General features: G+C 42.5%; 1 protein-coding gene across 5 annotated transcripts; it reads left to right on the forward strand.

Moving 5' to 3' along the window:
- Window positions 1–138: 138 nt before the first annotated feature.
- On the forward strand, window positions 139–10,197 carry LSM5 (LSM5 homolog, U6 small nuclear RNA and mRNA degradation associated). 5 transcript variants are annotated; one of them, XM_025379115.1, is made up of 5 exons: window positions 139–407; window positions 6,220–6,315; window positions 6,909–6,936; window positions 7,800–7,872; window positions 8,264–10,197. In XM_025379115.1, exons 2-5 carry the CDS (start codon window positions 6,261–6,263, stop codon window positions 8,294–8,296), a joined length of 189 nt encoding a protein of 62 aa, XP_025234900.1. In that variant the 5' UTR covers window positions 139–407; window positions 6,220–6,260; the 3' UTR covers window positions 8,297–10,197. The 5 variants fall into 5 exon arrangements, with proteins under 5 accessions (XP_025234900.1, XP_025234901.1, XP_025234899.1 ...); XM_025379116.1 differs by having other exon boundaries at window positions 145–166; XM_025379114.1 differs by lacking the exon at window positions 139–407 and adding an exon at window positions 5,155–5,246.
- Window positions 10,198–24,296: the final 14,099 nt, after the last annotated feature.

The raw sequence follows: 24,296 nt of genomic DNA on the forward strand, positions 1-24,296 counted from the left end.
GGGGAGCGGGGTGGGGCTAGGAAAAAAGCGATCGACTGGACGGGGGCGGGGGTTCGGGGGGTCGGGGAGGGGACCGGAGGGGGCCTTGACGTGGAGCGGCGGGGTGGGGCTTACGTGACCTGGGCGGCTGGGCCTGCGGAGCCCGTAGTGTCCGCGGGACCTGGAGGTGCGGCGTGGCACACCTGCTTTTTCCTCCTGGATTCAATCTCAAAGCACTTCCTTCTCTTTTGCCTTCTCTTTTTCCTCCTTAGAGTTTTCCCCCTTCCCTCTTCTTTTCTGTTTTCCTTGCTTTTTGGCATCTTTTCGATTCACTCTCCGAGTGTCCGATTCCTTCACCTCCTTACCTTTGCCTCTGTGGCCTCCGTCCTTATTCTCAAATATGTAATAACATGGAGCATACTGGTGAGGTTGCGTATCTGTGTATTCAGCCTTTAAATTACTTGCTTACCCGAGAATTCTTGTTTGTTTGTTTCTAGAGCTTTTTTCCCCTTCATTTAAATATTATGTGTAGCAATCTGAGACGCATTTAAAACCTGAAACCGAATATCCTTGACAATAAAGGAAGTTTACTTGGATACCTGTAAAATGGTTATTCTAGTCCTGCGATTTTAAAAGAATATTATTTTCATTCCATCTCTTTTTGGGTTTAGTACTCTGAGCCTATTACCTTGAAAGCAGAGTCCAAGCCTCTCAACCTGACTCCTTTGCAACTCCTCCCACCTGCCCCACATGAAGCCCAGCCCCCACAACCCCTTCCTTCTGCACCTGAAAAATGGTTATGAGCAGCGGAGAAGCAGGTTGATATGTGTAGGTTGTAGGTTTTTAGCTTCTGCTTTGGTGGAGTGGGAGGAAGGAAGGTCAATACAAAATATATGGGTTCTGTTGTCACCAGGGTTTTTTAATTACTGACTGTACTGCAATTTTTTTTTTAAAGCAGTGAATCTCATGTCAATTTAAAGTGCATTCTAGAAACACTAGCAGATTTAACAAGTCTTATCTACGACAGTTTTCAAATAACCTAAAGGATAGGAGTCTGCTTCAAGTAGAATTAGAGATTACTACAGTAACTATGATATTTTGCACTTCTGGTCTTGAAAAATAAGGAGCTCTGTTCTAATCTAAGCATAGCGGAGAAAAACAGTAGGCTTCCTAAATCAAATTTAGTTTCTGTGATTCAGTAGAACTGTTTTAATGCTAATACTGTAGACATTTTTCAAGATGTTGCTATACATTTCTGTATTACAAAATTATTGGCATTGGCTCAGAAAACTGTAAAACTATATTGCTCCCTGTATGCAGAATATATTAACTGTTTTCTTAATATATTAACTGTTTCGAGATGTCAACTGTGGATGTGTTAACTATTAATATTTTCTTAATATAAACTGTCTTGATATTTTCCACAATTGACATGGCTAAAATTACCATCTAATTGAACACCTTTTAAAGATATCTATAAGGGCCGGGCGTGGTAGCTCATGCCTATAATCCCAGCACTTTGAGAGGCCAAGGCGGGTGGATCACCTGAGGTCAGGAGTTCTAGACCAGCCTGGCCAACATGGTAAAACTCTATCTCTACTAAAAAATACAAAAATTAGCCGGGCGTGGTAGCAGGCACCTGTAATCCCAGCTACTCGGAGGGCTAAGACAGGAGAATTGCTTGAACCTGGGAGGCGGAGGTTGCAGTGAGCCAAGATTGCGCCATTGCACTCCAGCCTGGGGGACAAGAGGGAGACTTCCTTTCAAAAAAAAAAAAAAAAAAGATGTATGTAAAAACAGGGCCAGGCACGGTGGCTCATGCCTGTAATCCCAGTACTTTGGGAGGCCGAGGCGGGCAGATCACTTGAGGCCAAAAGTTGGAGACCAGCCTGGGCAACATGGTTGAAACCCCATCTCTACTAAAAATACAAAAATTAGCCGGGCATGGTGGTGCATGCCTGTAATCCCAGCTACTAGGGAGGCTGAGGCAGGAGAATCGCCTGAACCCCGGAGGTGGAGGTAGCAGTGATCTGAGATCGGGTCACTACACTGCACTCCAGCCCGGATGACAGAGTGAGACTCCATCTCAAAAAGAGAAAGAAAGGGAGAGAGAGAGAGAGAAAGAAAGAAAGAAAAAGTAACTGGGAAAATTGAGAGAGAAAGTGAACAAGGGAATTTCCAGAATTTTTTTCGTCTCTAAATATACAGACTGGGCCACTTAAGAGTTTAGAATATAAGTGGGGCCCAGCCGCTCACACCTGTAATCTCAGCACTTTGGGAGGCCAAGGCGGGTAGATCACTTGAGTCCAAGAGTTCGAGACCAACCTGAGCAATGTAATGAGACCTCATCTCTACAAAATATAATAAAAAATAAATAGCCGGACTTGGTGGCACATGCCTGTGGTACTGGCTTCTCAGGAGGCTGAGATGGGAGGATCACTTGAGCCTGTGAGCACACCACTGTACTCCTGCCTGGGTAACAGAGTGAGGTTAATAAAGTTTAAAATATGATGGGGTGTTGCTATGTTGCCCAGGCTGGCCTCAAACTCCTGGGCTCAAGGGATCCTCTTGCCTCAGCCTCCTGAGTAGCTGGGGCTACAGTTGCCTGCCACCATGCACACCTTACATTGCGTTTTAAATGAGTTGTATTAATGTAGAATAAATTCATTAACAAGATATTGTCCACAAGGACAATTGTCTATTGGGAAAATAATAAAATGTCTCATTTAACTCAGGGGAGAAAATTAGAAATGCCTTTCTAAACATATAATACATCGAAGAGCCTTTGGTAGTTACATGTATTTTATGATAAATTATAAATTCTATTTTACGTTTTCTACTTAAGACTTAAAAGGAGAAAAATCATTGAGACATAGAGCTATGACATATTTTCAAGTTCATAACAACTCTCCATTTGGAATTGGCCTATTCTTCCTTTTTGAGTGTCACCTCAGGAGAGAAAATAATAAAATAAAAATACCACTCTCTTCCTGAAATCCCCATTAACTCTACTGTGTAAGTGAACTATATATTGCTCCTTTTCAGATTATAAGGAGATTATTCTTTATTAGTGGCATTCAAAATTGCTAATGTTTATTCTGTTCTTTTTTTTTTTTTGAGATGGAGTCTCGCTCTGTCGCCAGGCTGGAGTGCAGTGGCAGGGCACAATTGGCTCACTGCAATCTCCATCTCCCGGCTTCAAGCGACTCTCCTGCCTCAGCCTCCTGAGTACCTGGGACTACAGGTGTGTGCCACCACGCCCAGCTAATTTTTGTATTTTTAGTAGAGATGGGGTTTCAACATGTTGACCAGGATGGTCTTGATGTCTTGACCTCATGATCCGTCCACCTTGGTGCCCCAAAGTGTTGGGATTACAGGCGTGAGCCACTGTGCCCAGCCTATTTTTCTAATTTTTAAAAACTCTATCAAGTAACAACAATGTTTTGAATTTGGCCCATACTATCAGTATGGTATGAGGAAAATAAAATAGGAATAGGAATAGAAAAGGAAAACCAGGAAAAGAGGCGGGTTTCAACCAAATGAGGATTGGACAAAAAGAAGTAAAAAAAGAGAAAGAGAAAGAAAGAAGCGTCACAAACAAATTTGACATTACTTTGTGTTTAAAATCTTATGAAGAGTAAGGAGAATGTTGACGGGTGTGAATGAAATAGTGAGAGTCAATTTAAAGAATATTCATTAGACCCTACAGTATGCCTGAAAATGTGTGCACAGTGTATAAAATAAGAAATTGCTTCCTTAAAGTGGCTTATGTCTGGTTATAAAAATAAGATGAATGCAAAACCAGCTAGCAATGCCAGCTTTATGTAGCTTCACTCTGAGCCAGACATCATGTATTAGGAAACAAGGATAAGTAATAACAGCTCACGTTTAAAAGGGCTTACTATGTGCCATGTCCTATGCTGACCACTTTTCATAGATTATCTCAATTAATCTTCACATTAATCTTATGAGTAGATACTATTGTCCCCATTTTTCCCAATGGGTATATTGAAACTTAAAAAGTTAAAATAACTTGCCCATTGTCAAATAATTGACCATGGTAATTGAACCAAAGTCATTTAAATCAAAACGAAATTTAATCATGTAAACTACTGCTTCCCATAATTCTCAGCCTTGAGGAACTCAGTCTGTGAAGAATGATGAATTTCTTGCTTAGCTTTTTTTTTTGAGACAAGAGTTTCGTTCTTGTTGCCCAGGCTTGAGTGCAGTGGCATGATCTAGGCTCACTGCAACCTCTGTCTCTCGGGTTCAAGCAATTCTCCTGCCTCTGCCTCCCGAGTAGCTGGGACTACAGGCACACGCCACCACATCCAGCTAATTTTTGTATTTTTAGTAGAGACGGGGTTTCACCCATGTTGGTCAGGCTGGTCTCGAACTCCTGACCTCAGGTGATCTGCCCGCCTCCGCCTCCCTGAGTGCTGGGATTACAGTCGTGACCACTGCGCCTGACCTAGACTGTTTAGCTTTAACTTCCTAGGATACAAATATAAAACAGACTAGGGCCGATAATTTGCTGTTTTCAAACAGAAGTGGAAAGCATGATTTTCTACTTCTGGAATAATTTAGAGTGACATCTGGTGGTCGCCTGTTAGACAAGAATTGTTGAAGAAACTGAATTTAAAAGCCTATAATAAATAAAACTACCAGACATAAAAAGAGAAGAACGATGAATTAAAGTAGTAAAAAGTTTAAAAAACGTATTTTAAATCCCCACTAAAGAAAAGTTTTTTAAAAAGGCTAGTTGCAGACTTTCAATCCACTGGACTTTAAAAAGTAACAATAGATTCTTTAATCAGTAGTTGTGACGAAAAATGTAACAGTTAATTGATGGCAGGAAATACGAATTGATTTATACTGGTTTGAAGATTCTGGCTTGAGAGGAAATGCAACTTTACGGGGGAAGACGACTCAAAGGTTACAGGAACAATTTATTCACAAGGCAAAATATCTTCAACGTCTCTCCAAAACTTCGAGGGCAGAATGGGTATCTGCCGAGATGGTACAATGTCCAGTGAGCAGGAAATATTTCACCGGATCTCACTTGCTTGGGAAAAAAGGCAGTGAACGCGATCCACGCGATAGACTAGATCGCACGCTCGGCCTCAGATTGGTCGAGCCTGTATGGGCTGCGCAAAAAGCGGAAGCGCGCTTTTCAAAGTCGTCCCACCGTCGATGAAGGCAGGCCACTTCCGGCGTAGCCATGGCGGCTAACGCTACTACCAACCCGTCGCAGCTGCTGCCGTTAGGTAATCGCCGTCCTTTGGGGAGCAGGAACCGGGAGCTGAAGTTCAGGATTAGGGGCCGAGGGGCTGTTCCGAGGCAGGCCCTGGCCGAGTGTGGGGAAATGTATAGGACCAAATGCGGTTCGACTCTCGGCTCCAAGTCTTCAAGGCAGCAGGCCGCCCCTGCTCTTTAACGTGGTCGGGCTCCTCCGGGCAAGGATTTCTGACTCCTCAAAGCAGACCGTCACTGGAGAAGGTCCACATTTAGTGAACGTGTTGTCGGCCTCCTTTGTTGTGAGCCCGCCTCTGCAGTGTGATAGGTAGTAGGCCAATTTCTCAACCTGGCTTTTGAGATCCCCAGATTAGATAGACCATGTTATGTATATGGTTGACACTAACACCCGGGTCCGGAATGAGCCTTAAATGAGGAATCTGGAAACTAGCTCTGTTTGTTATTTATTCATTCAATAAGTAGTAGCAGTATCTATACACGAGATACCGTGCCTGGGCATTTTTCAACGATAAACTTAAACCATAGCCATTGCCTTCAAATAGCACACAAGCCAGTGGAGGAGAGAATACTGGACAAGTAGACATCCTGCTACATAATGCTAGGCTGGCTAAAGAGATGTTCAAGCTGCCGTCAGAGCACAGAGGATAGACAGAGTTGGGGGAGGGAAGCAGTGACAGGAGAGTTTCCGGTGAATATAATTATACCTATCTCCTCTTATGTTTTTGTAGCTGGTGAAGAGTGATTGAACTAGTGGTCGTGGCCGTGATTGAAAAGTTTTCATTCCTTCATGCCACAGACTCTTTTGGAATCCTCATTACGCGCCAGATGCTGTGCTTAAACTGAGATTTGTATTATAAGACCTAAAGTTATTGAATGAATGTTTTTCCTGGTTTTTCTTTCACTATATGCAAGTAAGAGTGCCAGTAGGCACTCAAATATTTGTTGAAATAATGAATGGTAAAATAATATTTTTTCCCTCCTTAGAGCTTGTGGACAAATGTATAGGATCAAGAATTCACATTGTGATGAAGAGTGATAAGGAAATTGTTGGTACTCTTCTAGGATTTGATGACTTTGTCAGTATCCTTTTAAAAGGTGGTGGTGGTGGTATAGGTTTTTCTTAAGTATTTAATAACGTAAGAACTATAGACAATCAGTATATTTGTGATTATTATAATAAAATCAGTTCATTTTCAGGGAACTTATGATAATGTTTTAAGAGGTATGTATTGAAAGACGGTAAAGTTCCTATCAACAACAAACATTTTGAATTTGAGCCGTTGTGTTAAACATTATAATTAAAACTGAACAAGCGAGCCCAGTGGCTTACAGCTGTAATCCCAGCGCTTTGGGAGGGCAAGGTGGGTGGATCGCTTGAGCCCAGGAGTTTGAGACCAGCCTGGGCAACATGATGAAACCCTGTCTCCACAAACATTACAAAAATTAGCTGGGCATGGTGATGTACACCTGTGGGCCCAGCTAATCTCTGGGACCGAGGCAGAAGGATCCTTTAAGCCCAAAAGGTGGAGGCTGCAGTGAGGTGTGAGTGTACCACTGCACTTAAGCTGGGATAACACAGCGAGACTTTGTCTCAAAAGAAAAGAAAAGAAAAGCTGAACAAAGGCAGAAGCTGGAGTAAATTCTCTATTTGTTTTCTTAACACCAAATTTCAGATATGGTACTGGAAGATGTCACTGAGTTGTGAGTAGTGTTAAAGAATTGAGGGGGAATCTCTTCTTAATTAAAGACAGTTTTACTACTTTTGAGTAAAATTATTTATGAGAAAACATAACCTGTTGGTGGAATAACCTTAAAGATAGAAGTTTTATCTGTTTGCTTGTAAAATTGGATCAGTGTTATTACCTTAATTTAATTATTAGTAAACTCCTAGACAATTAGTGGAGACACAGTTTTAAGGTAGAAGATAAAAAAAAGAGCTAGGAATTTTAGGGTTCAGGTCAAATCAAGGAACTGATAGTAAGAGCATTTAGACTGGACATGGTGGCTCACCCCTGTAATCCCAGCATTTTGGAAGGCCAAATGAGGAGGATTGAGCCTGGGAGTTTGAGACCAGCCTGGCCAACAAAGGGAGACGCCTGTCTCTATAAAAAATTTAAAAATTAGCTGGGTATGGTGGGGGGCAGCTGTAGTCCTAGCTGCTCTGGAGGGTGAGGATCCCGTGAACCAGGAGTTCTAGGCTGCAGTGAGCTATGATTGTACCACTGTACTCAGCCTGGGCAATAGAGCAAGACCCTGTCTCTTAAAAAAAAAAAACCCAAAAAACATTTCATTTCATATTTGATTTCCTGGGCAAGCTGTGGCTTCTTTTTATGAAGCTCTGTCTGACAGATGTGGATCTTAGGTCAGTGAGTTCATTCTGTTGCTTTTAATGAAGGTTACATTACCTACTGGATAACCTTTGTAACTGAAAATTGTCGATATAATTGCCCAACCTCAGAGTAATTTGTATACAAGGATCACCTTTTTAGGGAGGGAAAGTATTTCCAAAATGTTGGCTTTGATTTTCACTGTTTATCCTGATTGTATTTTATCTATTCATTTAGTGAAATCACACCAGAAGGAAGAAGGATTACTAAATTAGATCAGATTTTGCTAAATGGAAATAATATAACAATGGTAAGACACATTGAAACTGTTTTGTTTAGATGGAAGCCCATTTTTCTGGGGCAGTGATTATAGAACTAACCTTAATGTTGCTTGCTTAACTAAATGATCATGGCCCAGTGGTGCGTAAGATGGGAAGGGTGTTCTCTGTGGTCAGGGCCCTAAAACTCAGCTATTGAAGAGGCATTGGGTCTAAAGGTTAGTTTGCTTGGAATTTTTAATCGCTGTTGAGATAGTAAGTATTAATTGATGATGTTGGAAATTGTGAATAGATATTGACAATCTGGAGAAAATGGGAATGTGGAGCGCAGGGGACAGGCAAAGGTGGCTTAAGGAAGAGCAAGGGATTTTTAGATGACATGGTTGTTGTGTTACTAATAAACTCTTTTTCCTCTTTATGCAGCTGGTTCCTGGAGGAGAAGGACCTGAAGTGTGAATGAGTTTCCTTGACTTAGCTAGATTCTGTTTTGTCTTTTAATGACAAGAAAATGGAATTTTTTTTTTTCCCACCTTCTAATGTTTAAATCCCATAAAGCTAAGTTTCCCGTTAAAGGGAAGTGCTTTGAAGATGTGTACACATTTTTGTAAGTTAATCATGATTATCCTGGAAAAAGAAGAAAAGAGCTTCTTCTTTGAAGACGAAAATAAAGGTGTTTTTGGTTAACTGTCATTTTATTTATTGTACTGCAGTAGCCAGTGGAACAAAGATTGTGGTTATTTTGCCACTTGCTTTTCTGTCATTATATGCTTATTTGCTTTCTCATTTACATGACCATTTGATTCTCAAACAAAAGTTCCAAACAAAATGATGAACTTTGATTTGAACAGGTGCATTTAAACAACTGGAAATGATCACTTGGAAAATTAAATTAAAATGCTGTTGTTTTGTAATGAGGATTTTTCTACTGATTTCAAATTCCATGAACAACTATTGAAAACAAACAATATACAGGTAATATATGCACATTGTAGAAATGCAGGAATTATCTATTGGAATTTCCCTAAAGATACAAATTTTATCTATTTGTTTATAAAATTGGTTCAGAGGGTTATTACCTTAATGTAATTATTACTGAATTGCCAGGAAATTAGTGGAGACAGAGCTTTAAGGTAAAGGATACTAAAAACAGCTAAGAACTCTAGGACTTAGGTAAAATCAAGGAACTGATAATAAGATCATAGAACTGTATAAATTAAGTCAAAGAACTATTAAAAACAAACAGGTAATATACACACATCGTAGGATTATAAGTAAGCAAAAAGGAGAAGGTTGATCATGCTTTGCTGTATGTCTTCATAGACTTTCTCAGTCCACTCTCAGTACACATTTTATTTTACTTGTTCATCCTGATTTTTTACTCTCCACTTAAGCCATTTTTTGAATTTAAATGGTGAATATCTTTGTATGTCAAATATTTCAACATTAATGTATACATAATATTAAATGGATTTACTATAAATTATTTAGCCTATTCTTACTGACCACAGTAGTCTAACTAGATCTTTATACATTTTTATTTTTCTAGAATAAACTAAAAAATGTGTAAGATCAAAGGGTGTATGTTGTGTTGCCAAGAAAAACTTTGTGCCAAAAAAAAACTTTTTGCCAGGTGTCTTTCATAGTACTATTTATATCCTTCCCAACATTAGCTGTGTTCTACCTTCTCTCCTCTTTGCCATTTTTACAGGCAAAACCTGGCATGTCTAAAAATTTTCTTTTCCTTTTTTTTTTTTTTTGGAGACAGAGTCTCGCTGGAGTGCAGTGGCATGATCTCGGCTCACTGCAACCTCCAGTCAGGCTGGAGTGCTGTGTCGCAATATCAACACGACCTCTGCCTCCCATGTTCAAGTGATTCTCCTGCCTCACCCTCCCGAGTAGCTGGGATTACAGGTGGGTGCCACAACTCCCATCTAATTTTTATATTTTTAGTAGAGATGGGGTTTTAACTTGTTGGCCAGGCTGGTCTTGAACTCCTGACCTCTAGTGATCCACCTGTCTCGGCCTCCCAAAGTGCTGGTATTAAAGGCATGAGCCACCAGCACTTTGGTTAATTTTGATCTCATCTGTATTTTGTAAATGACTTACCTGATGAGGCTTTTGCCATTGATGTTTGTCTTTTTCTTACTAATTTGTAAGAATTCTTGATGAGTTTCTCTTAGTCATGTATTTTGCTAATAATTTCCCTAGTTTGTAGTTTGCCACTTAGTGCTATTTTTGACATAAATGATGTATTTTAATGTAGTTACATGTTGACCTAGGCCATTATGGTTTTTGTATTTGGTCCGCGTGGATTGGAAAGACCTTTGCTTTGATTATACTTTTCTTTGGGTACTTTATGTTTTCTGCATTTGATTTAAATCTGGAATCTATCTGGAATTTTAGTATTACCACATGGAAAAAGGATCCAACTTTATTTTCCAAAACACAAAGCACTGATTTGTAGTTTTTTTCTGATTTACATGTTGTCAGTACTACTGCCTTGGCTAATTTCAAGCTACTGTGGCTTTAACAACTGGTTTGCAAAATTCTCAAGGATTTAACAGTTGATTCTCAGAAGACAGTATGTGCTGGTTGCCCCACACTTTGCTTCTAACTCTTGGGGGCAATGCTTTCCCTCCACTGTTGTGTCTTTCCCTTTGGTGGTGAGTAAATGATGTAACACCTGCTTCTTTCCACTCCTTTATTATTTGCTATCCTAGGGGAGCTAATGGTCATACCCAAGCTCTTCTTTTTTTCATCCTAGGAGTTAGGCCAGGTGCAGTGACTCATGTCTGTAATCCCAGTGCTTGTGGGTGGTCGAGGTGGGAGGATAGATTGAGGCCAGTTGGAGGCCAGCCTGGACAATATAGTGAGACCCCGTCTCTACCAAAAACTTTTAAAAATTAATGAGGTGTAGTGGTGTGCACCTGTAGTCCTACATACTTGGGAGGCTGAGGCAGCAGAGTTGCTCGAGCCCAGGAGTTTGAGATTTCAGTGAGCTATGATTGCATCACTGTACTGCAGCCTGGGTTACAGTGAGACCCTGTCTCAAAACCTACAATGAAACACCATTTCATGGGTGCTATATGATGGCTATAATGATAAAAAAGGAATGTTACAAGTATTGACTGGGATATGAAGAAATTTGAGCCCCAGTACTTTGCTGGTGCGAATGTAAAATGATGCATGCACTGTGGAAAATAATTTGATGATTCCTCACATAGTTAAATAGAATTACCATATGACCCTGCAACCTCTCTCCTCAGTTCATACCCAAAAGAACTAAAAACATGTCTGCATAGAAACTTGTGTGAACTTTTCACAGCAGCGTTATTCCTAATGCCCCAAAGTGGAAACAACCCAAATGTCCATCGATGGATGGATAGATAAATGAAATGTGGTATATTCGTACAATAGAATATTATCTACCTGTAAAAATGAATGAAATACTTGTGTGTGCTACAACATGGATGAACTGTGACAACATTATACTAAGTGAAAGAAGCCAGACACAAAAGACCACATATTTCATTTATATGATCCAGAACAGGCAAATTCACAGAAATAGACAACTATATTAGTAACTGCTAATAGATATGGGTTTGTTTTTTGGGGTGATGAAAATGTTCTGGGATTAGATGGTTGCACAACCTTGTGAATATACTAAAAATCACTGAATTGTAACCTTAAAAGGGTGGATTTCATGTTACATGAATTACATCTCAATTTTTAAAAAGTGATGTATCTGAGGCATATCTAATGTAACTTCTGAGGCCCTAAAAGAATTGCTTTCCCATGAGTGACAGCTTGGGTTGTGGCTGCTGAAAGGACTTTAACCACCTAAGCATCAAAACCCTCTCTGGTTAAGACTGAACAGAATAAGGATTTGGGGAAGATTGTTTGGGGCATTTAACTTAAGAATGTTGGACATTTTTTGTTTGTTTTGAGACAAAGTCTTGCTATCTCACCCAGGCTGGAGTGCAGTGGTGTGATCAGCGTTCACTGCAGCTTCAAACCACTGGGATCAAGCAGTCCTCCCACCTTAGCCTCCCAAGTAGCTAGATCCACGGGCACATGCCACCATGCCCAGCTACCTTTTATCTTTTTTTTTAAAAAAGACAGGGTCTGTCACCCAGACTGGAGTGCAGCAGTCATGGCTCACTGTAGCCTCGACCTCTCGGGCTCAGGTGATCCTCCCTCACTACAGGTGCACACCACCACACCTGGCTAATTTTTTGTATTTTTGGTGGAGACTGGGTCTTGTCATATTGCCCAGGCTGGTCTCAACCTCCTGGCCTCAAGCGGTCAACTCGCCTTGGCCTCCCAAAGTGCTGGGATTACAGTTGTGAGCCACTGTGCCTGGCCTAATTTTTTAATATTTTGTAGAGACAGGGTGTCACCATGTTGTCCAGGCTTGTTGATTCTTAATTCACAAAAATAAGGGTATTTAGTTTTGGATTTTAATTCTAGTGGAGTTTAACATGTTTGGACTTTGATTTGGAAAGAGATTTAATTATTGAATTCCAGTAAATTTGATAATGGGAGAGGATTACATGTAGATTTGGGCATCTCTGTTGTTGGCGTTTTATTATTGGATGTTAGTGTGCTGATATGCCAGGTTAGACCATGTATTAGTTGGGGTTCTCCAGAGATGACCAATAGTATATGTATATAGATATATAAGGGGATTTGTTAGGAGAATTAGCTCATGCTATTATGGAGGCTGGGAAGCCCCAAAACAGGCCGTCTGCAAGCTGGAAACCTTGATGTGGCTAAGTCGAAGTCCAAAGACCTCAGAACTCGGGATGCTGATGATAAAATTCTCAGTCTGAGGCTGAACGCCTGAGAACCCAGGGGGCTACTGGTGTAAGTCCTGGGGTCCAGAGGTCTCCTAGAGTTGGGATCACTCTTCCTTCTCTGTCCTCAGAGGACAACTTCATCAGAACATCAGGAGTTCTGATATCCAAGGACAGAGAAGGAAGAGTTGTCCCAGCTCCAGGAGGGAGACAGACATGTTGCCTTTTCTCTGTTTTTGTTCTCTTTGGACCCTCTGTCAACTGGATGCTGGCCCACGTTGAAGGTGCATCTCACCTAGTCCACTCAGACTCACACCCTAAAGTAGTCTGGAAACACCCTCAAACACAGCCAAATAATGCTTTACTAGGTTTCTAGATATCCTTAATCCCGTTAACTTGACACCTAAAATTAGCCATCACAGACCATGTTGCAGGATCAGGAGGACCAGAGAGAGACCTTGAGGTGTATACAGGAGGATGTATTTATTATCGAGTGCACTCAGACCCTGCAGACTTAACGTCCAAAGACTGGGCCCAGAACAAAGACAGCACTTGACTTTTATGCACACTTCACAAAATGGGGTGGCTAGCTTGAAGCAAGCTTACAGTGGCTTGAAAGCAGGGATACAGAGGCAGGACAAAGACAGTTAATCAAATTGTAGCAGATCGTAACTCAGGATTACACATGACCATTGCCAATCAACCCGGATATCTGTTATCTAGGTTTTGCCTAAGCATGGGCTTATCCTGTAACCTTCACTGTGGTGCCCAGGTGGCCATCACTCAGGCCTGCTCAGAGGCTCATGACCTTCACTCTACTGCTTAGATAAAATAGAATATTTGATGTCACTAGTTACAGAGAACAGGAATCTATGAACTCATTCCATAAAACGAAGGAAAATTTGTTTTTCTTTTCCCTATGTTGAGGGAATGCTGGGAGAGTTTCCAGAGCACATTAGATAATATCAAGACTCCCTGGGTCTGGGCCATGCCTGTTGCTGCCTCTGGGACAAGTCAGCCTAATACAGGAAAACTTATTTCTTTTTCTTTTTAAGTTTACTTTTTTTAAATTTCCCACCTCAACCATGTGGTGGGGCGTGCTTTGGGATGGGAAATGGAGTGAATTTTCAGATTTAGAATTACAGAAGCCTTGGAGTTGCCTTAATTCATATACTGACTCTGTTCAGAGCCTTTTGGGGCAAAATCTAAACTCCTTCCAGTGATCCCAATAGCAGTTGGATTTGGGAGTGATAGACTGTGTTCTTCTCTATGGCTTTAATGGTTAAGTTCAGTGGGTGAAAAGAACAAAAAGATGGGGAATGTAAGGGAATAATGCTTTTTTTCTACCTCTGATGTTTTCTTCTACATGAAAGATTAATTAGTGTAACACATCTGCCCTCTCTCTGTTTTATGCCCAGAGACATGTAGACTGAGTTGCTCAAGGTAGTGTGGGTTCTGCTCTGCTTTTTCCTGTAAGTTTTAGAGGTGTCTGCTTCCACATGAAGAAGTCTGCGGTGGTCACTGATGCCTGTGGTTTGGTGGGTACATCTGAATAATTCTGGAGTTCCAAACAAAGAAGTTAACTACAGTCTGTAGATATAAGACATCATCCACTTAGCCTGTGTCAGTACTAACAATGATCACTGTCTGTTTACTAGTTTGCCTTTGTTCTCAGTTGGTTCAGAACTCAACTGTGAAACAGGAGTGCTAATTATTGGCTCCCTCAAGACTCCAATAGCCCTCGAGTTTCTGCTGTACGAAGACAAAAACCTCCTCTGCCTTCCTGCCTGCCTCCCATCTCTACCTTGTTTTATCTGTCCATCCCAGCCATCAGACCATCAGAGCAACTGACTGATTGATCTAAAATGCAGGATTATGGTCATGCCATGTTTGGTGTTTTTTTTTTTCAGATGGAGTTTTGCTCTTATTGCCCAGGCTGGAGTGCCATGGTACGATCTCGGCTCGCAGCAACCTCTGCCTCCCAGGTTCAAGCGATTCTCCTGCCTCAGCCTCCTGAGTAGCTGGGATTACAGGTATGAGTTAACCATGCCTGGCTAATTTTGTATTTTTAGTAGAGACGAGATTTCTCCATGTTGGTCAGGCTAGTCTTGAATACCTGACTTCAGGTGATCCACTTGCCTTGGCCTCACAAAATGCTGGGATTATAGGCTTAAGCCGCTGCACTCGGCTGGCTTTCAAACCTTTCAGTAAGTTACCTTCTATACGATGAAAGGCCAGGTTCCTTAACAGGTTACCATGAGGGGTGCCTATTGACCTTCTCAACCACATCTCAGTCTTGCCTTCATAGCACAGAATTTATAACACTGACTGTTTCTCCTCTTTGGCCTTTGGCTTTACTCATGTTGGACTTTTATGGGAAGAGCCTTATCTCCAAACTTCTCTTCACTTGGTTTACTTGTATTCAAGACTAGACTCAAATGTTTCTTCCTCCAGAAAGTCCTATGGGGTCCCTCAGCCCTCTATCACTACTCAATGCTTATATGGGACAGGTCATAGAGGCTTTTCTTATACTGTGAAACTGTCTTGAGTAGCTACTCTGTCCTAGAAAAATAACAGCCTCAAGCAGTTCATACCATGCACAGTCCTGGTTTCAAAGGAAACAAATCCTATTACACTCTTGGACCATAGACTAGAGTATGGGCCACCATCATCTGAGTATGTTGAGTTTGGCTGGTGTGGTCGATTGGCCCTCAGTGCAGTGATGCAAGTGGGCTTCTGGCTGTTATCTGGGAAGATCAGAGGCAGAAGCTAGGGAGCTCTAGCAGGGTCCTGGTGCTCTATGAGTACCACTCTTGGAAGACAGCAGGCCTCCTGGCCGACATTTCTCCAAGAAGTAGAACTGGTATTTCTCAGATCAGCCTGACACCCAAATTCACGCTCTGTGTACTTCAGTCACAAGGAGTTGAGGTTAGTGGGCATGAGGCTGCAATAGAGAGTGGTCAGAAAACAGATCTCATCTACTTTATCCAGGAGTGACCCTGACTGAATCTTCTCTTTATTAGACATTTCATTCTTGAATTTAAGAAAAATCATGCATGACAACAGCCGACCACAAGAGGGCACTGTGGAACTAGGCAGGCAGCTAGTTGCTAGCGCCAAGGCTTTTTAGTTTTCCCCAGAGCCTCATTTGAACTCAGGTTTCTGGTCTCCTACTCTGCTGAACTTACTATTGGATCACACCACAAGGGTAGGTAAAGGGTTAAATATACCACTATTTAACACTTCCCCAACTCTTTTTTTTTTTTTTTTTTTTTTTTTTTTTGCAAAAGAGGAGTCTGTTTTTCATTCATTTATTTTATATTTTCTATATGAGGTGCCTTTTCTATTGTGAAATACTGTCTTTCAGCAGGTAGTATTGTGAATGAAAACATGGGCTGTAGAATCAGACTTACCTTGACTGTAATTTTACCTTGATTTGTTAATCATGTGATTTTGGGCAGGTGCCTCAATTCCTTCATTCATAAATTGGGAATAATAGGCACCTCTCAAGGTTGTAACAATTGACAAATATAAGGTATGTAAATCATCCAGTATAGTTTCAGTTACACAGTAAGGGCCCAATAAATGGTGCTAGTTATTATTATTTAAAGAGCCTCTGAATCAACTCATTTTTACAGGTTTTCCATCACAGCAATTCCTTGTCAACAGTTGGAGCTGTCATTTAGTCCATAACAGTTACCTCTAGAATAGAACCCCTAGTTATTTTTTTTTTTAAATTTTTATTTTTTCTGAGATGGGGTCTCACTCTGTCACCCAGATTGGAGTGCAGTGGCATGATCTTACCTCCTGGGTTAAAGTGATTCTCCTACCTCAGCCTCCTGAGTATCTGGAACTACAGGCACGTGCCACCACACCCAGCTAATTTTTGTATTTTTAGTAGAGATGGGGTTTCACCATGTTGGTCAGGCTGGTCTCGAACTCTTGACCTCATGATCCTCCCGCCTTGGCCTCCCAAAGTGCTGGGATTATAGGTGTGAGCCACCGCTCCCATCCCCTAGTTATTTTTAAATCTTCTGTTACACAAAGCACAGTGCTTGGGGCACAGGGGATCATAATATTTGTTGAATTTGTTGAAGTCACCATAAAATGGTGACTAAGAATGCGGGCTTTATTAATTGGAAAATAATTGAACTCACAAAGCAACTAGGTGTAAGATAGTAAGGGAAGTGAAATAAAGAGGTGGAAGATTTCAAAATATGTTCATGGTTATCATTAATTCATTAATAAAACAATCATTTATTGAGTACCACTTTGTTCCTGCCCTCCAGAAGCTCACTGCCTGGCGAGGGAGCTAGAGATTCCCTACATGTGATATGATGTCATGAATACATTAGCCTTTTCAGCTTGTAAAGAGGAGAGGGCTGGATTCTGCTTGTGGTGGGAGGGGGAAGCAGGAAAGACGTCTATGCTAGATATTCTCTGTCTGCCCCATCCATTCCCTGCTCTGTGTTCTGGGATGCTGAATCCAGCCTACTGTGCGGCCTGTGCTCAGTTGCTCTCTGGTGACAGGTTGGGAGATCAGAGGGTGGGAAGAGAGAATGGCTGGAGCATTTCCTCTCTGGCACATTCTTGCTTCAGCGCTCTGTCTCAGCAGTGGCTGAACCTCCCCATGACTACAGCACATACTGGCAGCTCCTCTTCCTTGTCTCTAGCTCTCTTTCTTTTTTTTTCCTTTTAAGCTCTGGCAAGAAGTCTGTAGCTCTTTCTTTTTAAAATTACAGCAAATATTATCTGATAATAATAATAATTATTTTATTTATTTATTTATTGAGATAAATTATTCAGGCCAGAGTCTTGCTCTGTCACCAGGCTGGAGTGCAGTGGCGTGATACCGGCTCACTTCAACTTCTGCTTCCTGGGTTCAAGCGATTCTCCTGCCTCAGCGTCCCAAGTAGCTGGGGCTACAGGCACATGCCACCACGCCCAGCTAATTTTTGTATTTTTAGTAGAGATGGGGTTTCACCATGTTGGCCAGGAAGGTCTCGATCTCTTGACCTCGTGATCCACCCACCTTGGCCTCTCAAGGTGCAGGATTACAGGCGTGAGCCACCGTGCCCGACCTATTATTTTATTAAAGCAAAGGAGTCTTTAGCTCTCAAAGGGCTCTAGTAACACTGTCTCCTCTCCTAATCCCATTCAGTCCTGGGGTAGTAATGGCTTCCCACATTTGCCATTGTCTGGGGGCCTCACAGTTCCTCGTTCATTTTTTAATACTGCCTTTATCTTTGTGAGCAATCCTTTCATTAAAGTCTCTTTATCTGAACCTTGCTGGACCAGACTGACATAGCATCCTAGAAGAGGAGATCCTTGAGCTGGGCCTTGGCAAAGGAGCAGGTACTTGTCAGGCAGAGAAGAGGGACAAAAGGAATAGGAAGGGAGATGTGAAGGATTTGGCATTAGGGGCTGTGAGTGATGTGGAGTAGCTGGAATACAAGGTGCATCTGAAAATTGGGTTTGCCTGAGTCAGAATGAGCCTGGGCAACTTCTGGAGGGTGGAGTTAAGGGATTTTCTTTTTTAAAGGATCTGTTTGCACCATCTGGTTTACGAGGAGGACGGGGAATCTTTTGGGGGTTGCAGGTTCAGACCTATTCAGCCTTACCTGGTGAATTTAGAGGAGAGTGCTTTGGAAGCCATGATGAAGCCAGGATGATTTCAGAGGTCTGGAGGTTTTATCACAGGGGAATAGTCATAGGTATGACGAAGTGGCTTCAAAAAACAGCATGAGTTCAGAAAGGAGTAAAGATCCCGGGAGAACATAGTGACTCTGCTTGACAAAGCTAAATCTCCTCCCCTGGAGAGGAGAGGGGTTAAGTAAAAACCAAAACCAAACCAGTGACAAGAGTTGCACAGCTTTCCAGATGTAAACCATGTATCTTCTGGGCCCACTATTTTCCCCTGGGCCCCTTGATAGGAAGGAGTCTGGGGACTGTGTCAGCCACACACAGGAGAAGCAGGGAGGTCAACAGTTTGGAAAGGGAGATAGAAGGGCAATCAGGAAACTGGAGTTTGTCACCAAGTGACTGTGTAACCTTGGGGTAAGCCACTCTTTTTTCTTTCAGGGCTTCAACTTTTTTACCTATAAAACAAGAGTGAAGTTGAATGTTTGGGTTCCTTTCTAGCACTGACTCTCTGCTTTGATTGTCTGCACTTCAATGGAAGAGCACATCAGCCCAGGGCCCGAGGCCTCAGTCGGGGGAAGGGAAGGTTGACCTCTGGTGAGGGGTCGTGTCCTTGGGGCTCAGGCATTCTCCCTCTTCCCTCTAACCATGGGTACCCCATGACTGCTGGCCATGCTGTGTTTGGAATCTGAGGTGAATTGGGAGCCTTTGGGAACTTGGGAGCCTGTCCCCACATCTGTGTATTGCTCTGACTTAATGTCCTGTGGGAATCTAGCAGTTTTGGATATGGCAACTAATTTTTTTTTTTTTTTTTGAGCCAGGGTCTTGCTTTGTTGCCCAGTCTGGAGTGTGGTGGCACAATCTTGGCTCACTGCAACCTCTGCCTCCCAGGCTCAAGCCATCCTTCTGCCTCAGCCTCCTGACTAGCTGGGACTACAGGCATTTGCCTGGCTAATTTTTGGTATTTTTTGTAGAAATGGGGTTTCACTGTCTTGCTCAGGCTGGTCTGTAACTCCTGGGCTCAAGCCATCCTCCTGCCTTGGCCTTCCAAAGCACTGAGATTACAGGCATGAGCCACTGCGTCCGGCCACTGTAGCTAATCATTTTAAAGCTATAATGCTCCTTGCTTTCCTTGCTTCCTTCTCCTTTTCTCTTCTGTTTCAATGAGAACAAACTTGAAAACCATCAGACTAAAAGCCACTTCAAGAGGAATCATGGTCTGGTGTAGAAGCCCTAATGCTACAGACTGAGTGAGCTCCGGCAAGCTATTTTCCCTCTTTGGGTCTTGGTTTCCTCATCTTTTAAGCCAAAGCAATAACTCATGCCTTTCCTACTCCACACAGTTATTCTGGAGATCCAAAGGGCTCATAGATGTGAAATGCTTTAACTTGAATAACTTTCCATGTTGACATGAGGGCTAACTGGATCCCTCTTCCTTCATCATTGGATATCAGCTGGTAACTTCCTGGCTGACTTTTACATCTATACTGCTTTCCAAAAAGAGCTGTGGTATCCTATAAAATAATTTATCATTGTATCTGCTATAACAATAGGGAAATGTACTAGAACGGAAGATCATGACCATGGGGTGTGGTGACTCAGATGTGGGTCATGGGCTCTCCTGCCTCCTCTCTTCTCTGGGAAGGACTCTACTTAACCTCTTTTCATGCATTTTTTTTGTGTCCATAATTGCTGCTTCTTGGGCCATAGGTCCCATTCATACTTCCTCATAGAAACCATGTTATTTGTCATTGGTTTTAGCCAGCTCCACAGTCAGCATCTCATGAGGGTAATAAGAAGTGGGAAGGCCCTTATTTTTTCCTGTACTCAATTGCCTGGAGAGTGTTTCTTGCTGATTGCAGCTAGAAGTGTGACATTTTAGTTAGTGGAGAAACTTGAGTCAGGCAAGTGGCAGCCTGTGCCAGCAGAAGGGTGAGAAAGGGCTGAGGAAGAAGGGAAATGCTCAGTGGAGTAATTTGGCTCAGGTGTTTTCCTGGATCCAGGTTGGGTGTTCACATCACCACAGGTGGAGATTGTAGATGCTCAAGGAATTTTCCCTTGTGATAGAAACCATAAATGAGCATCCTTAGACACCTAGTTTCTTCTATTCCACCTGACACCTGTGTTGGGAAAATAAACTCTGAGAGGTGAGCACCTCACCCAAGGACTTCCAGCTGTCCCAGTGACTGGTGCTTGAGGATGACACAAGCCTGCATTGAGATCTGTGGTTTCTCAAGGCATGGGTTCAGAGTCGGATGAGCTGGAAGGGAGCTTACATCACCTCTAGGCCCAGTCCCTCACTTTATAGGTGGGGAGACCTGGGCTCAAAGAGAGGCGTTGACTTGATAAGGGACTCAGGGGCTGTGCTGGAACTGGTGCTTAGATCACTGGAACCTGATTCAGAGCTCTTGGCTGTGCCACTCCACCTGTGACTGGATGGTGATGGTTGGGTTACCCCGGATAAAATTACCTTCCTCTACCCCAGAGGCTGAAACCACTTGTGTCTGAACTGTTGCACTTTCTCCATTGGTATCATAGAGATACTCATTTCTAGTTTATTTCTAAAGAGCCATCTCTTCCCTGCAGGTGGATTACTACTCAGACTGATGCCTCTTCCAACTCACAGCCCCTGGCACATTGAGAAATGCTGACAATCAGCAGCAGAAGACAAATGATGTGAGGGGATCAGGAGGAGGGACTTAGATGGGACAGGAGCCTGCAAGGAAGAGGGCCCAGGGAAGAATTTAAAGGCAGCCTGGGGATGGGGTGGGGGAATCTGGCTTCTAATACCTGTTTTGTCATTTCTTAATTGTGTGACCTTGGAGAAGTTACTTAATATCTGTAAGCCTCGGTGCCCTACTCTGCAAAATAGGGATGGTAACATGTACTTCAGGGTTATATGAGAATGATATGAAATAATGTATTTGATAATATATATTATAGATATAATATATAAGGGCTAATATATATGAAATATATGTGATATGAGAGCACCCCACGGTGCGGGGTGGGCAGTAGGTGCTCCACAGGAGGGAGTTTCTTCACTCCTGGCAACAGATGCAGTGCCTGGAGCGCCTCCTATCTTCCTGCCTTTGCAGAGCTCCTATCCTCAAGACTTCTCCAATTATGCAGGTGACATGTTACAGTGACAAAGGTCAAGCCGTTTTTTTTTTTTTTTTAAGAAAAAATGGAGTATATTTATTGGTTCATGTAGTTTACCCTTCCAGTTCCTGGCATGCCTAGCTCCACAGGCTCTAAAGATGTCATCAGGATGCAGTCTCTCCATCTCTTCACCTTGCTCTCCTCCTTGTTCTTTCCATTCTCAGGCACGCTCTCCCTGATGGAGATAAGAGCAAGGATGCAGACCCACATTTTGGTGTCAGCAGAAAGCCCAGCAGAAAGACCACCAATAGAAGTGATATTAATATACCATTTTGTAGGGGGTCCTGGTCACCTGCTTTTTGCCTTTGACCATCTACCTCTTTCTAAGTGGCCCCCAGGAAAAATATATGCACAGAGGATTATAGCTTTTTTTCTTGCTTGGGCATGGTGGCAGAAGTGGCTGGTTGGCTTCCATTTTTCAAACTCTTTCCTTCCATGGCTGCCCAGCTAAAGACTACATTTCTATGCCTCCATTGCAGCAAAGTTTAATCATGTAAGAATCATGTCACAAGATCGTGGCCAATGAAGTATCGATGTGGTAGAGGATGAGACGAATGCTGCAGAGGAAAAAGAAGAAGGCAATAGTGGTGCTGCCATACCAGTCGTAGACCACCTACCTGGCTATTTGCATGAGTAGGCCATCTTATTTAACCCGCTTGGTTAAGGCTAACGGATACAGGCACAAATGCAAGCCATAGCGTCCTAGTGAATGAGATCAGACCATACAGAAGATTTCTTCTGCCCAGGTTGGAGGCTGGTTTGGGCCTGGATTCAGAGCTGAGTGGAGACAAGCCAGAATTTTCCAAAGCAAGAAAATTTGCAACAGCTTGCCTCAGGGGAATTCCTGCTCTTAAGTTGGTTCAGATGTCTGTGGCCAATGAAGCTTTCAAGGGCTGGCTCTCAGAAGCCTGGGAAAAACTACAGGAATGAAATGAATCCAAAGATTGTTTGACATTATTTTTATCAACTCCTTTACATTTACTTTCCCAGAAAGCCTTTTGAAACCCTGTTTTATTATGAAAATATTCAAACATTCACAAAACTAGAGAAAATACCTATTCCTATATTCAACAGGGATCAACATAATGCCATATTTGCTTCATCTTTCATTCTTCCTCCTCCTTTTCTCCCTCCCTTTTTCTCTCTGCCCTTCCTTTCTCTCTTTTGTTCTTTCTTTTGGCTGTAGCCTTTTTTTTTTTTTGAGACAGAGTCTCGCTCTGTCGCCCGGGCTGGAGTGCAGTGGCCGGATCTCAGCTCACTGCAAGCTCCGCCTCTCGGGTTCATGCCATTCTTGGGCCTCAGCCTGCCGAGTAGCTGGGACTACAGGCGCCCACCACCATGCCCGGCCAATTTTTTGTAGTTTTAGTAGAGACGGGGTTTCACCGTATTAGCCAGGATGGTCTTGATCTGACCTCGTGATCCGCCTGCCTCGGCCTCTCAAAGTGCTGGGATTTCAGGCGTGAGCCACCGCGCCCGGCTTGGCTGTAGTCTCTCTCTCTCTCTCTCTTTTTTTTTTTCGGACAGAGTTTTGCTCTTTCGCCCGGGCTGGAGTGCAGTGTTGCAATCTCGGCTCATTGCAAGCTCCGCCTCCCGGGTTCAAGCAATTCTCCTGCCTCAGCCTCCTGAGTAGCTGGGACTACAGGCGCCCGCCACCGCGCCCGGCTAATTTTTTTTTTTTTTTTTTTCATTTCTAGTAGAGGTGGTGTTTCACCATGTTAGCCAGGATGGTCTCGATCTCCTTACCTTGTGATCCACCCGCCTCGGCCTCCCAAAGTGCTGGGATTACAGGCGTGAGCCACCGTGCCTGGCCGGCTGTAGTCTCTTAAAGGAAATCTCTGCCAATATATCTTTGTATCCCTAAATACTTCTGTATACAATTCTTAAATATAAGCATATTTTCTTATAGGACAATACCATTATTACATGTAATAAAATTAGAAGTAATTCATTCATATTATTTAATACCCAGGATTAAAGCTGGATTAGATTTACCTAGTTGTCTCAAAACTGTTTTTACAGTGGGTTTCTGAATTAGGATTCAAGCCAAGTCTACTCATTACATTTGGTTGTTACATCAACAAAACTTTAACGAGAGCTGCCGCAACAACAGGATCTGAAGGCTAGGGTTATTATAACTCTGCTTTTCTTGGAGAGTGGACAGCCAGAGGGAGGTGAAGAACAACAGGTCTGGGATGCACCAGCCAGATAATCCCGTCCACAGGTCCCTGATTTGCTCACAGATACGTGATTTCTTTCATTTTTTATGTTTGTAATAATTCATTCCTGGAGTGGTTCATTGAAAGTGGACAATGCAAGGGTGAGACACTTCTAGCATCTGATTTAAATCCAGCCCTTGACTTAACTTATTTAACATATGGGTTCATTTGAAACAAACTGATCTATGGCCCGTTATGTATGTTGAGTGCCCATTATATGCCAGTGCTGTTTAGAGACAGCACAAAGAATGGCAAGAGAAGCTAGCAAAAATGTTCTTAATTAGATGGAGGACACAAGCATGCCCTTTCAGCTGCAGGGCGCTGTACAGAGGATTGGAAAGAAAGTGCCGTGGGTGCACAAAGGGAAGGGGAAGTGTGAACAGCTCCCCTGGGAGAGGTCAGGGGAGGCTTTCCTGAAGAGGTAATCATGGAGCTGCACGTTAATATTTTCCTGCTAGGGGGAAACGCATTCCAGGCAGTGGGAACAGAATAACCCAAGGCACTAAAACTCTAAAATGCAGCAATGATCTTGAGCAGCAGTGTTTCAAGTCACATGATGGGTATTTGCCCCTATGAAAATAATTCAGTTTTATCTACAAAATGTGCCTTCAGATTTCAAATAGAGATGAACGTACACATACT

This window comes from Theropithecus gelada, chromosome 3 (genome assembly GCF_003255815.1).
Source record: "Theropithecus gelada isolate Dixy chromosome 3, Tgel_1.0, whole genome shotgun sequence".
Taxonomy (NCBI): Eukaryota; Metazoa; Chordata; class Mammalia; order Primates; family Cercopithecidae; genus Theropithecus; species Theropithecus gelada.

Excerpts from the sequence above, each read along its gene's own strand:
- LSM5 (XM_025379114.1), top strand. The coding sequence starts at position 5,201 with ATGGCGGCTAACGCTACTACCAACCCGTCGCAGCTGCTGCCGTTAG. Across the intron at positions 6,316-6,908 it reads AGGATTTGATGACTTTGTCA|ATATGGTACTGGAAGATGTC; the intron begins GTATCCTTTTAA and ends ACCAAATTTCAG. Across the intron at positions 6,937-7,799 it reads CTGGAAGATGTCACTGAGTT|TGAAATCACACCAGAAGGAA; the intron begins GTGAGTAGTGTT and ends CTATTCATTTAG.